The 11,393-nt window shown below is 45.9% G+C and overlaps 1 protein-coding gene across 2 annotated transcripts; it reads left to right on the forward strand.

Moving 5' to 3' along the window:
- Nucleotides 1-20: 20 nt before the first annotated feature.
- Nucleotides 21-6,439, forward strand: MORN2 (MORN repeat containing 2). 2 transcript variants are annotated; one of them, XM_062573529.1, is made up of 5 exons: nucleotides 21-64; nucleotides 276-326; nucleotides 454-560; nucleotides 1,675-1,811; nucleotides 6,367-6,439. In XM_062573529.1, exons 1-5 carry the CDS (start codon nucleotides 58-60, stop codon nucleotides 6,401-6,403), a joined length of 339 nt encoding a protein of 112 aa, XP_062429513.1. In that variant the 5' UTR covers nucleotides 21-57; the 3' UTR covers nucleotides 6,404-6,439. The 2 variants fall into 2 exon arrangements, with proteins under 2 accessions (XP_062429513.1, XP_062429512.1); XM_062573528.1 differs by lacking the exon at nucleotides 6,367-6,439 and adding an exon at nucleotides 4,116-4,373.
- Nucleotides 6,440-11,393: the final 4,954 nt, after the last annotated feature.

Genomic DNA, 11,393 nt, shown 5'->3' on the forward strand with positions numbered 1-11,393 from the left:
CTCCCCTTCCGGGCCGCCGGGCTCCCTAGCAACGGCACACACTTCCGCCTAGCAACCATGGCCGGTAACAACACCCCCCCCCCCCCCCCCCCCCACCCTCGACCTCGGCCCGCCCGGGCGGGAATTAACGGGGGAAACCAGCGGCTGAGGCGGGGCCCGGCCCGGCAGGGCTCCCCCGGGCTCCCCCGGCCGCGCTCGGGCGCCAGGGCCTCGGCGCCAGCAGCGCAGTGCAAGCGCCATAAGAAAGCGACGCCCGCGTTTGTCTTTCCCCACAGACGCGGCGGTTTTCAAAGTGTCTTTTGTCTTCCCCAACAAGGACACGTACGGTAAGGAGGGCGAAAGGCCGCTCGCCTGCTGCCTGCCCCTGCGCAGCCCGCCCAGAAGCGACTTGGAGGCGAAGCGGCGCTGACCGCCTCCGCCCCTCGGTCTCTGCTGTTTCTTGCCCTTTCTTAGAGGGGGAGTGCACCAGGACCGCCGAGGGCGTCCTCAAGAGGAACGGCTTCGGGGTGCACACCAGCCCCGGCGGGGTTACCTATGCTGGCAACTGGGAAAACGACAAGGTGATTTTATCCCGCTGCAAACGCCCTCGGCTCCGGGAGCAGAGCCCGCTGTGCTGTACGTGCCTGGAGCACTGCATGGGAGGAAGGGCGAGCCCTTACCAGAGGAGAGAAGGCACAGATCAACGCTACGGGCACGTCTTCCGCCTGGACGGGGTGTCGCAGCGAGCCCGAAGGCTGCAGGCGTTTGGGGTCTTGGGATGTCCCGCAGCCTCCAAAGGCTCCCGGGAGATATGGCAGTGCCTGCAGGCGGGCAGACCCCAGCGAAGCCCCCAGGCAGCGCGGAGGCGGTGGCGCCCAGCATGGCACACCAGCGCTGCTGGGGTGGGCTGCAGCGTGCGCAGTGCGTTTGGCAGGGCCTCACTGCATACGTGTACACACCGCACACGCGCCTCTCAGAAAGCAGCAGGGGAGCTCTGGTCATTAAGAGATACGCCGTTGTTTGGTAGCCCATGGTTATTAGGTTCTCCAGGAATTAGCAGGTACAGGAAACTTTGTTGATGTTGCAGAAGACATAGCCCTGAAACGAGACAAATAAAGGTTTGAAATTAGGAAACAGTTTCCAATGGCTAGACAGATGTAGTCTGTCTTTTTATTTATTTATTTTTTTTTTCCCCCAGTCACTTACAAAAATGTTTGTGTAGTAATACGAGTTAAGATATTATGGTACAAATGATACAAATGATTTGTAAAGGATCTAAATCCTGAGGGATGGCTTAGTGGCCTAGGGTGAAGAAATGAAAGACTTACTCTCCCTTGATCCACAGAAGGAAAGTCTGGAAAATTTAATTAATCCCTCAGGCTGTCAGATGAGTTCTTTGCAGGGCTGGAGAGAGCAGTTCCCTGGCTGCATAGATTTTGAAGAGCCTGCGAAATTCCCTTCAGAGGAAGGGTTTACTGGACACTGAGGTTGGCCAAAAACTTCTAAGCTCCATCTGAAGTCATTGTAGAAGCAAGAACTAAGCTTGAAAGAATAGTCACTGTCCTCTCCATTTATCTGAGTATGCTAGCAGCCTCAGGTTTCAGTTATCTGAAAGAATATTGTAATGAAAGGAAGTAATGCTGCAAACATAAATAATAACCCTTTTCTTTATCCTCCATCTCTCATTAAATGCAGATGAATGGTACAGGAAGGCTTGAACATCCTTCTGGGGCAGTTTATGAAGGCGAGTTCAAAGACAACATGTTTCATGGAGTAGGAACTTACACATTTCCAAATGGAGCAAAGTACATTGGACCATTCAATGAAAACAAGTAGGTTTAAAGTTGAAAAGTCACATAGTTTCTTCCATTAGTTTCAAATTGTAAGGTTTAAAGTCCAGTTAAAATTGACCCAGCATGGGAGTAGATTTCTTTTGGTACCAGGAAATTTGTACTGGTCTCTGAATACAGTGATCCCAGTTGTATGTTTTTCATGAGATCAGTCAAAAGTCCAGGATTTTTTCCCAGCTGGAACTTTTCAAGATAGTTACCTCATCCACCCACCTTTTATTTTGTTACCAAGTCTCTGGGCTTGCACACAGTTCAGAGGAACAGAACAGTTCAGATCCATTTCAGAGTTACTGTTTCAAGCTGTCTGCCTACAGATTCATAACGAAATAGAGTGCTGATTTGCGCTGACAGCTGCTTGTGAAGTATTTTGTTTACTTACTTTTGAGATAAAGTACAAATTCCAGAGAGATGGGAAAATTTGGAGGTTTATTTTTATTACACAGAATAGAAAAGTTTTAGGGCTGCTCATGTAAAGCAGTTCATTTGTGTTAAATAAGTGTGTTCATTTCTGCTGAATAAGTTAATTTCTGTTGAATAAGTGTGTGTGTGTGTGTGTGTTTTGAATTGCTAAGATATCTCCTCCTCCTAAAACAAAAAGCTGATACCCACATTATAATCCACAAGGCAGATCTAATGAGAAAATTTACTGTAAAAAATGACATCAAGGTGTTCATCTTTATTCTCATTAAACGACTTGTCAAACCTGCTAGGTATAATTTAGGTTTAATTTTTCTTTTTTAAGTACCTCCCTTGTCCCACATCTGAAATAAATCTAAAAGGTGTATGTGTTGGTGGTAGCTAGTCTTTCATCAGAAAGCAGCCCTGTCTTGCCCTGCTGAATAGCCCTTAGCAGTACTAGCAGCATGACCAATGCTATTTTTAAATGACCAGGCACCAAATTCAATACATGTTAGTAGAATGTAGTTGGAGACAAAATAGAAACCTGTATAATCTCAAACTACTGTTTGAGGAAAAAGACATTTATTTCAATGCTTCAGAACAGATCTAGTTCAATTTAATTATGCCACTATTACAGTGGCATGTTAAAATCTGCTAAAGAGCTTCTGTCTTTGTTGTCATATTGAATGAATGCCATCTGACTTCTGCGTGAGGACTAGAACTACAAATAACTGTCACTTTGCTGAGGGTATTCATCAAGAGATCACATATCTGGCATTACAGGCATTTTCTCTCAAGAATGTTAGGGTGATGTTTCTGTTCTCATGGGGAGAAAAACAGCCCAACACAGGAGTGCCAACACAGTGCTTGTCCTAGTATCTGATCCATAGAGCAAAACAGCTGGTACTGATTCAGATTTGTGATCTAAATTAAAATGCTGATGTAGGCACACCCTGCTGTGCATCAGAGACCCATCTTTACCTACAATGCCATTTTCCCCAGGGAATTAAAACTTTTTCTTGTTTGACATTGATTTGTAATTGTTAATACATGCTGCACTCTGACATCCTAATGCAGGCTGTTTAGCCAAGTTTCAGGTCTGCTAGTTGCCACCTACTCGCCCAAGATAGGTGTCAGTTCACCAGATCACTACAGTTTTTATGGGAGAATGATAGAGGCAGCACCATGGCAACTAGCTGTGACTGCTAGGTGGCTTTATTTTTTAAGGGAAGCAAATCTCCAGTGATTGTTTTTAAAGGTTACTTTTTCCTCATTTGCAAGGGATATTGGTATATAGACATTTCTTCTTTGTAGCAGTTTTCAGGTATTATTATGAGCTTGATCACAGCTTTCACAGATCAGCAGAGATACATGCCTTATGAGAAGTGAAATCACATAGCAGTTACATTTTTTTCCCACCGGAGGCTGTAAATCCCTGCACTTTGTCATAACAACACTTAGTGATGGGGCAGGTGATTTTTTTTCAGCAATAATATCACACGGTAAATGGCTGCATACAAGTATACGCTGTTAGGCTGCTCCTAATGAAAGTCAGGATAACCTTCACAACACGATCCTCAGTGAGCTCAAATCGTGACCAGGAGTACAACACTATTCCTGCACAGGCTACCTGCTGGGAGAATGTTGGTATAAATACACTTCTGCAAAGGAAGGAATGTGTAACTTGGCTGTCTAACCTGTGTGCTTTGTAAATCAAAACTTTTATAGGCTGCCATGTGGGAAGAAAGGTAAGGCAGGTACTTTAGTCTAGATGGGGAAGTTTCCGGTTCCTGGTAATTTTTGTATCGAGCTTGTGCACACATCACCATGCTAGCACAAACAGACTGCATTCTTCATTAACTGGAGACTGGATTTATGCTGTTACAGGCTGGAAGGTGAAGGAGAATTTATAGACGAAAAAGGAGTGGAGTGGAGTGGCACATTTCATCACACAGCAGCAGTGGGACTGAAGCAGAAGCTGAAAATGTAGCTATTTGGCACTGCCAGTAGCATTGATTTAAGGCAGCTCTTTGATTGCACTCTGGGCTCAAACAGCTGTGACCAGATTTCAACAGGCATTCATTTCTTCATTTATTTATTAAAAATAAACTATATTATATATAATATTATTAAAAATAAACTTGCACTAGAATAAACAGTTATATTTCTTTTCAGTTTCATCAGCTGAAGTTTTCTAAGTGAAAACCTCTAAGAAATGGGCATGAATTTGTAAGTGGAGGGAGAAGTTAATGACTAGAATTCTTTTTTTTTTTTTTTTTTAATTTGTCCAAGGAATTTCTTTCTCCCTGGTCAACTTGTATAACTTTCCCAGAAAAACAAACCTCTCTGCCCACAGAAGCCTTTGCAAACACAGTGCTCATGATCATATTTACAGCAAGGTAGGCTTGGCCTAGTGGGGTCAGCACAGAGAGCAGGCGCAGCTGTAGCACTGTAATTACTCTTCCCTGGGCAAGCCCATAAACCCCTGTTTGCAGCAACAGACTACTCAAAGATTTACCTTTGTCATGCACCAAAGCTACTTTTCTGTGGGAGGGAAACAGATGGCAGAGCACACATGGGCAGCTCATCACTGCTACTGCCCCATCAGAAGGTCTAATACAGTGACAAATCTGTTTCTATTTTTGTTTGGGTTTGGTCATCAAAAATCTCTGCTCTATATATCTAAATACTTTGCTTTGCAAACAAAACAGGAAAATTGCCTTCTAGTAACAAAAAAAAAAGAAAAAAAAAGAAAAAAGAAAAGTAAAAAGAAAAGAAAAAAACCAACAATGCTGTCAGGAAAAAATGTGGGTCTTGAGTCTTTGCTTGCAGATGTTTAACAGTTTCAGGAAATAACTGTCCTTGCTTCCATTTGCAGATCCAATGTACAAATGCTATTCCTTCACATATGCCTTCAAATATTCCTATTATTTTGCTAAGATATGGGGGCAAAAGTGTCAGAAAATCACCTCCATGCCCATCCTCAGCCAGTGGGAGGTGACATTAGCAGGCTCTTAAATCCACCACAGAAGACTGAGGAAAGAAAAGCGTTAAATAGGCTTAGCTGGCAGATGCCACCCATTGCTAACAGACATTGCTGGCTTGGCCCGCTGCTGTCCTTAGCTGTGGCAGTAGCCTGGGTGCGGAGAAAGCCATCGGAGCAAAATGGCACGCACCAGCAATACCTCTGCGACCCGAAAGCTTGTCTAAGGCTATGGCTTCTCATCCATGTTTCCTTGTAGCCTTAGAAAAAGGAGGCTTTATATTTTGTTTAGAGAAAAGCTTCTTGGACATACGAAAGCATCCTCTTCTGCTGATATCAGAAACTATTTTGAAAGTTGAGAGGGTCTGGAGGTTTCTTAGCAAAAAGAGAAAACAGCACACTATCAGCTCACTGAAATGTACTGGGCCATCTGAAACAAAGCACCTCATTGATTATTTGGCAATATAATTCCTTTCAGCCCTTTTTATTAAAGCCGCCTGTAGGAAAATCTCTATTTGAAATGTTTTCTTCCTGAGCTGGTGAAACTAATATATATATATACTTTTCTAGCCAGAACAGTTTGTTGAATTCACAGGTATTTTTGATCTACCAAAAAATATTTTCCAGCAAATTGCTTCTTCAGAATTATCATTTTAATTTGCTCAGTTCTGTTTTGATCCTGAAATAGCCAGCTCTGGCAAAGAAGCAGCATTCTCTGTCTCTAGTCCTTGACTTCAGAGGCAGCAGCATCTTCCACAGAGCTTTGTTAATCCAGGAGTCTGTCCTTTCAGTGCCTTAGCTAGAACTCTGCATCCCCACCTTTTATCTGTGCTGCACAGTAGTTATACTGAATTAGGCTACGCAGTTTTACATTTCAGGTTTTCTGCCTGACGGGTGTCTTTGAAGCAAGTCTTTGTCTTTCAGTGAGAAATTCTTCTTCCTTCTGCTATTTTTCCTATTCCTCTATGGCTCCTTGCTCTGCCACAAACCTTTTTCTGATGCTCTTGGCCTTGGGTTACCTGCTTTCTCCCCACATCTTTTTGACACTTTTTGGAGCAAAAGCCCTGCAGAACCTTAGCAAAGAACCCGAACGGGTGCTCAAGGATACTGCCTCCCACTCCCCCACCTCCCTCAACTCTCTTTTTTTCCCTCAAGGGCAATTCTTCATGATCCAACCAGAAACAGAAAATAGACAAGTGCTGGTGGTTGTTGCTCCCCTTCCCTGGCTTCTTTGGCAACCTTGCTCATGGCCCTTGAATGAGAGAAGGCACATCATAGGTAAGGTGCCGTCCTGGCCCCCGCAGAGCTAGGAGACCAAGGGTGCCGCAGAAGGCGGGGAAGAGCTGGTCCCATGTCCCTGTCCCCAACTGCAGGCTGCCTCGCATGGGTGCCGCGGGAGGTACTTAACAGCTACTGAGCTCGGCAAAGGAGCGCAGCCCTCGCCAGGAGCCGGCTCGCGCCGTACGGCACTCTCTGCCCATCGCTTTGCGAGGCTTCCCTTTGCAGCAACGGGCAAGTCTAATTAAAAAGGAAAAGTAGTCGGTGTCGTCTTCTTCCGAGTGCACAGTTCTGATTTTTGGATGGGGATGCAAGGATGTGACCCGAAGATTACATAATTAGAAGGCATTTGTTATGCCTGCATTTCAAATCAGTGATTAGCATGTGACAGTCCCATCCTGGGAAACGTCAAGCCACTATTGCTCTCCTTTCTCTCCTCTCTTGCACAGTGCTAATTCCCAACTCTGCCAACTGCCAGTGCTGACGGATCTTCAACTAGCCTGGGGTAAGTTTAACATGTTCTCAGCATGAAAAGTGGGATTAATAATACCATTTTTCACATTATTAGGAGAAGCTAGAGCTGTAGCTATTAAATGTTGCATGTACAGCATATAAGATGGTATTTAAAGTATTTACTTTCTTCAGTGCCCATAGTTATTTCTGGCTAATTTCTTCTAAGATTGTGCATGGAGATCTATCTTCTCAATGTGCTGAAGAATTTTGTGAGGCTGCATTTATAGTAAGGTCTCTAAAATATCAGGTTAAAAAGACCTCTTTGCTCTTACCATTTAAGAGATAAATTGAGGTCTCATGCTTGCTTGAAGTATTTGAATGATAATGCATTAGAATTAGTTGGAGACAAAGCATGAGACTGATAAAGACTAAATCCCCAATTTTTTTGCTGTCTGTGGACTGGGGGTGTTCTCAAGGTGGGATAACAGACAGCAATATCTCAGCCGTCAGGGTTGGGAGACAATCTCCGGGAAGATTGTGAGCATGTATTTAGGAAAATTATCAATGTTTAACAACTGAAGCAGCAAAAGTGCATTCAGATTCCCCTGCACTGATATCCATTTCATGATTTCAGAAACAGAAGGGGATGGAAAACCAACAAAGATTAACTGTTGTCCGTCCAGGCTAGGCTGTAAATACTTTACCTGTTTCCATGCTGATGCTTGGGTTATTTCGTCTTTTTAACAAGTGATCCTGTAAGAAGTTGTTTATTTCTGCAAGTTGGGCCATTTCATGTCCGGAGGGCAGCATTGGAAGGGTGAACACCATCACATAAGCACTGCGCAGGCTTTGGGATCTGCCTCCTCTCCTGGTCCTCTTGGCCACACTCCAGGGCCAGCTGCCCATGGACGGTGCCAAGGCAGTATTTTTTCACTGGATGCTGGTGGCCAGTGTCATGAAGAAGTGTCACTCTGCTCTGGTTCTTGGGCTTGTCAGATTTGGGTACAGAAGGAAGAATGGGGACAAAGGGGGAAAATGTTTCTTTTTGCCACAAGGAAGGAAACCTGGTAGCTTTAATGTGCTGAAGGTATCCTCTGGTCTTTGCTCCAGAGATAACATGCTGGCTTGATGACAGCTGCAGGAGGGCAAATCCAAGCTTTAATTCTCAGCTCGGAAGAAACAAGTATGTCTCTTCCATTTCTCATTGTCCCTAAAGCAGAGGGGCTGCGGGCTTCGGTGGCAGGTCCAGGCAGTCTGCTGACGACTGCATGCTGAGCCTGTACTGTGGGAGCTTGCAGAGGAACAGCAATAACATCTCTGGAGCTACTTGTTGAAGAAACCACCCCATGGTAGGCTGGCAGGTGAGGCAAACCTGGATTTGCTGTGGGTGGTTTAGGAAAGCAGCCTTACAGAGGGCACTCAGGGCTTGCTCCTGCGGTCTAGTGTGCACATGCATTTATGTATGTGCATAAGGGAAGGGGTTTAGGGAACGATGCTTGCTCAGTAGTGAGAAAATAAACAACCCTCAGAGCACTGGAGGGCCCAGAGAGGCTATCATGTCTCCTGCACGGGAGATATTCAAACCTTGCCTGGATTATAGCCCTGAGCAACCTTGAACTAGCTTTGGCTTAGCCCTGCTTTGAGCATGGAATCGGACTAGAGACCTCTAGGGATCCCTGCTCACCTAGAGCTGCTGTGAGCCTATGACTTTTGTTCGCTCCCATCAGAGACCTCATTGGAACCAGCAGCCCATGTATGGGGCCTCAGGGCCAAATGCCAGTCTTATTCTCCAAGCCATTTTTGTAACCTTTGGAAACAAGCCAGACACTTGTCAGCCAACTCAAATTGACTGAAACACTCGCCCTTGGTGAGGACAGTGTTAACAAACAGCTTCCCCACTGGCAGTCGGGGGGGGGGGTGTGTGTGAGGGGGACAGAGGACAAGCACTTGGTGGCAGCTCTTCTGAGCTGTCCCACACCACAGCGAGCTGCATGTTTTGTTTTAGTGCTGTGCAAGGACCAACTAATTCTGCTCCATATATTTGATAATTCAGAAGAACCAGGGACAGGTACACTGTCACATATTCACTCAGTCCAGCTGGGATTCCTAAACACTGGCAAGAAGCCAGCATAATGCAATTATTTAATGTAATGAAGAACTGAAGGGTGACTCAGGAAATTGCAGGCTGCAGCTAAAGGACACAGGAAAGACAGCTGCTCTGGTATGACAAGAAGATTTTCTGGACCCACTTAATCAAGGTCAACCTACTTTGCGGTACGGACACATAGCAGAGCTCTTGATGGTGCTGGAGCAGGAGGGGATCAGGGCATCCCCGGTGTCCCAGTTCCAAAGCCTTGCTCCTAGGCTCTGCAGAGGACAGAGACCACACTTGTGTCACCTGTGTCCGCACAAGTGGGACATGGAAGCTCCTTGCTTGGCTCTGTGTGCCCTGTGAGTATTGCTTAGAGTTCCCTCTCTAAGGGGGAAAGTTACTGCTGGTATCAGGAACCCGGTGTTTTCATAACCCAGGAGGCAACATGCAATGCCGAGGGGTTCCCTTTCAGTCCTCCGTGGCCTTATGTTAACAGTGCGTGAAAACAGACCAAGGACGTGAACAAGTAAGGGCTCTCCTTCTATGAGTATCACTTCTCTCTCATTAAAACCCCACATAGGTCACTTTTCTCCTCATCGGACAAATTCATCCGTGTTCTAGGAGGCAAGCAGCAAACCCTTTCCTTCGTGCTGGATCCGAGAGGTCGCACGGCATCAGCTGTAGCACAGCGGAGGGCAGGATGCCCACCTGCAAGCTTCTCTTCCTTAGCTGCGCTGCCCCTCGTGAGGACTGCATGTTTCCGTGGGGGGCCGGAGGGTCACGGCTGATGCTCTCTCTGTTGTCACCTGCACTCTGAATTGCCTGCAGTGAAGCTGATGGCAGAGCTCAGGGAGATGTGTCAGGTCGGGGTGCCTGCACAAATGGGACCTAGCCAAAGACATGAGCATTTTGAGATCTCAGGTACCGGGGAAGAGCTGATCTAAGGGAGGAAGTAGATAGCACTTGGCAGAACTGAGTTATGTTAATTCTGGCTTTTCTTCACCTTGGGTGCCTGACATTGCAACCTATTTCCACATAGTTTTTTTATGGGTTAGAGTCCCTTGACTACCTCATTTAAAGCCATACACCAGTATGGGTTGGAGTTGCTTGTTTTCGTGTGTTTGTAAGATTTTGAATGTCTTCTGAGCAAAAGAAAAAAAAATCCTCTGAGTGGAGATACTTCCACTCAGTTCCAGTCTTTTCCATCCCTCTTCAGCCCCCCCCAAAAAGTTTCCCTTCCCTTCCATGAAAGCACCGACAATTGAGTGTGAACATGCAGATGACGCTCGCTAAACAAACTGCTGTCACTATAGCAGTTGGGAATTGGGAGGAATTTCCAACTGCATTGGGAGAATTTCTTCACTGTGAGAGTGATGGAGCACTGGAACAGGTGGCCCGGAGAGGTTGTGGAGTCTCCTTCTCTGGAGATCTTCAAGGCCCACCTGGATGCAACCCTGTCTAACATGCTCTAGGTGACCCTGCTGAGCGGGGAGGTTGGACTAGGTGATCTCCAGAGGTCCCTTCCAACCTTACTGATTCTATGATTCTATGACTCTATGATAGCCCTGGCGATGATGTGCCCAGCTAGCGTTCTCAGCAGGGCACAGCTGGAAACCAAAAGTGTCATAGTACTAAGCACTGGTATAGCAGAAGAAATAGAGGAAATCCCAAACAGAAGGAGGGAAGCTGTATCCTGCGGATTCTGGAAAGGGGTCTTCATCCAGCTCAAAAACATTTATGCATGTAAAGCTTATGTCAAATATTGGCAAGAATTCAACCTTGGTTTTCAAAGGGGCCAAATACATCTATAGAGGGTTGAAGCTGCTGTTCCCAGTTCAGACAACCCTGCCCTCCCAGCACAGCCCAGTCTGCCTCTGCATGCTGGCAGGAACAGGGGCTCTTGCTGGGGCTGGTGTCTAAAGGTGCATCTGAAATGATCTACTTGGACCTCTTACCAGTCGAATCCGCAAACACACTAGTTCAACCTCAGAAGCAGAAATGAGTTTGGGGACTCCATGACCTGGCCCTAATTTTTCTGCAGAGTCTAAACTTTCATGAAACGTATGTGCTGAAAATAGGTTTATCTATTCTAGTCAACAAATTGTGGCCTTCGCTCCAGAGCTGCTGGGTGGTTGTCCTCCTCCTTGCAGCTCACTGCCACACCAGACGCCCTTGCAGGATATGGGCATGCCGCCTTGTGAAGGCCAGAGGTGAGAATGTCACATTGTCACTGGAGATTTTGGGATCCCCAGAACAACTCATCATCTGGATAGTAAAATTATAACAGCCTTTAAGATAGGCTACCCAGCTGGTATATTTAATGGTACATGAATATAATTCATACTAACTGATGACTGCT

The sequence above is a fragment of the Rhea pennata genome, chromosome 3 (genome assembly GCF_028389875.1).
Source record: "Rhea pennata isolate bPtePen1 chromosome 3, bPtePen1.pri, whole genome shotgun sequence".
Lineage (NCBI taxonomy): Eukaryota > Metazoa > Chordata > Aves > Rheiformes > Rheidae > Rhea > Rhea pennata.

Bases quoted from the DNA above. Each gene is read 5' to 3' on its own strand.
- MORN2 (XM_062573528.1), top strand. The intron at 327-453 runs GTAAGGAGGGCG...GCCCTTTCTTAG, and splicing joins CCCCAACAAGGACACGTACG to AGGGGGAGTGCACCAGGACC. The intron at 561-1,674 runs GTGATTTTATCC...CATTAAATGCAG, and splicing joins GCAACTGGGAAAACGACAAG to ATGAATGGTACAGGAAGGCT.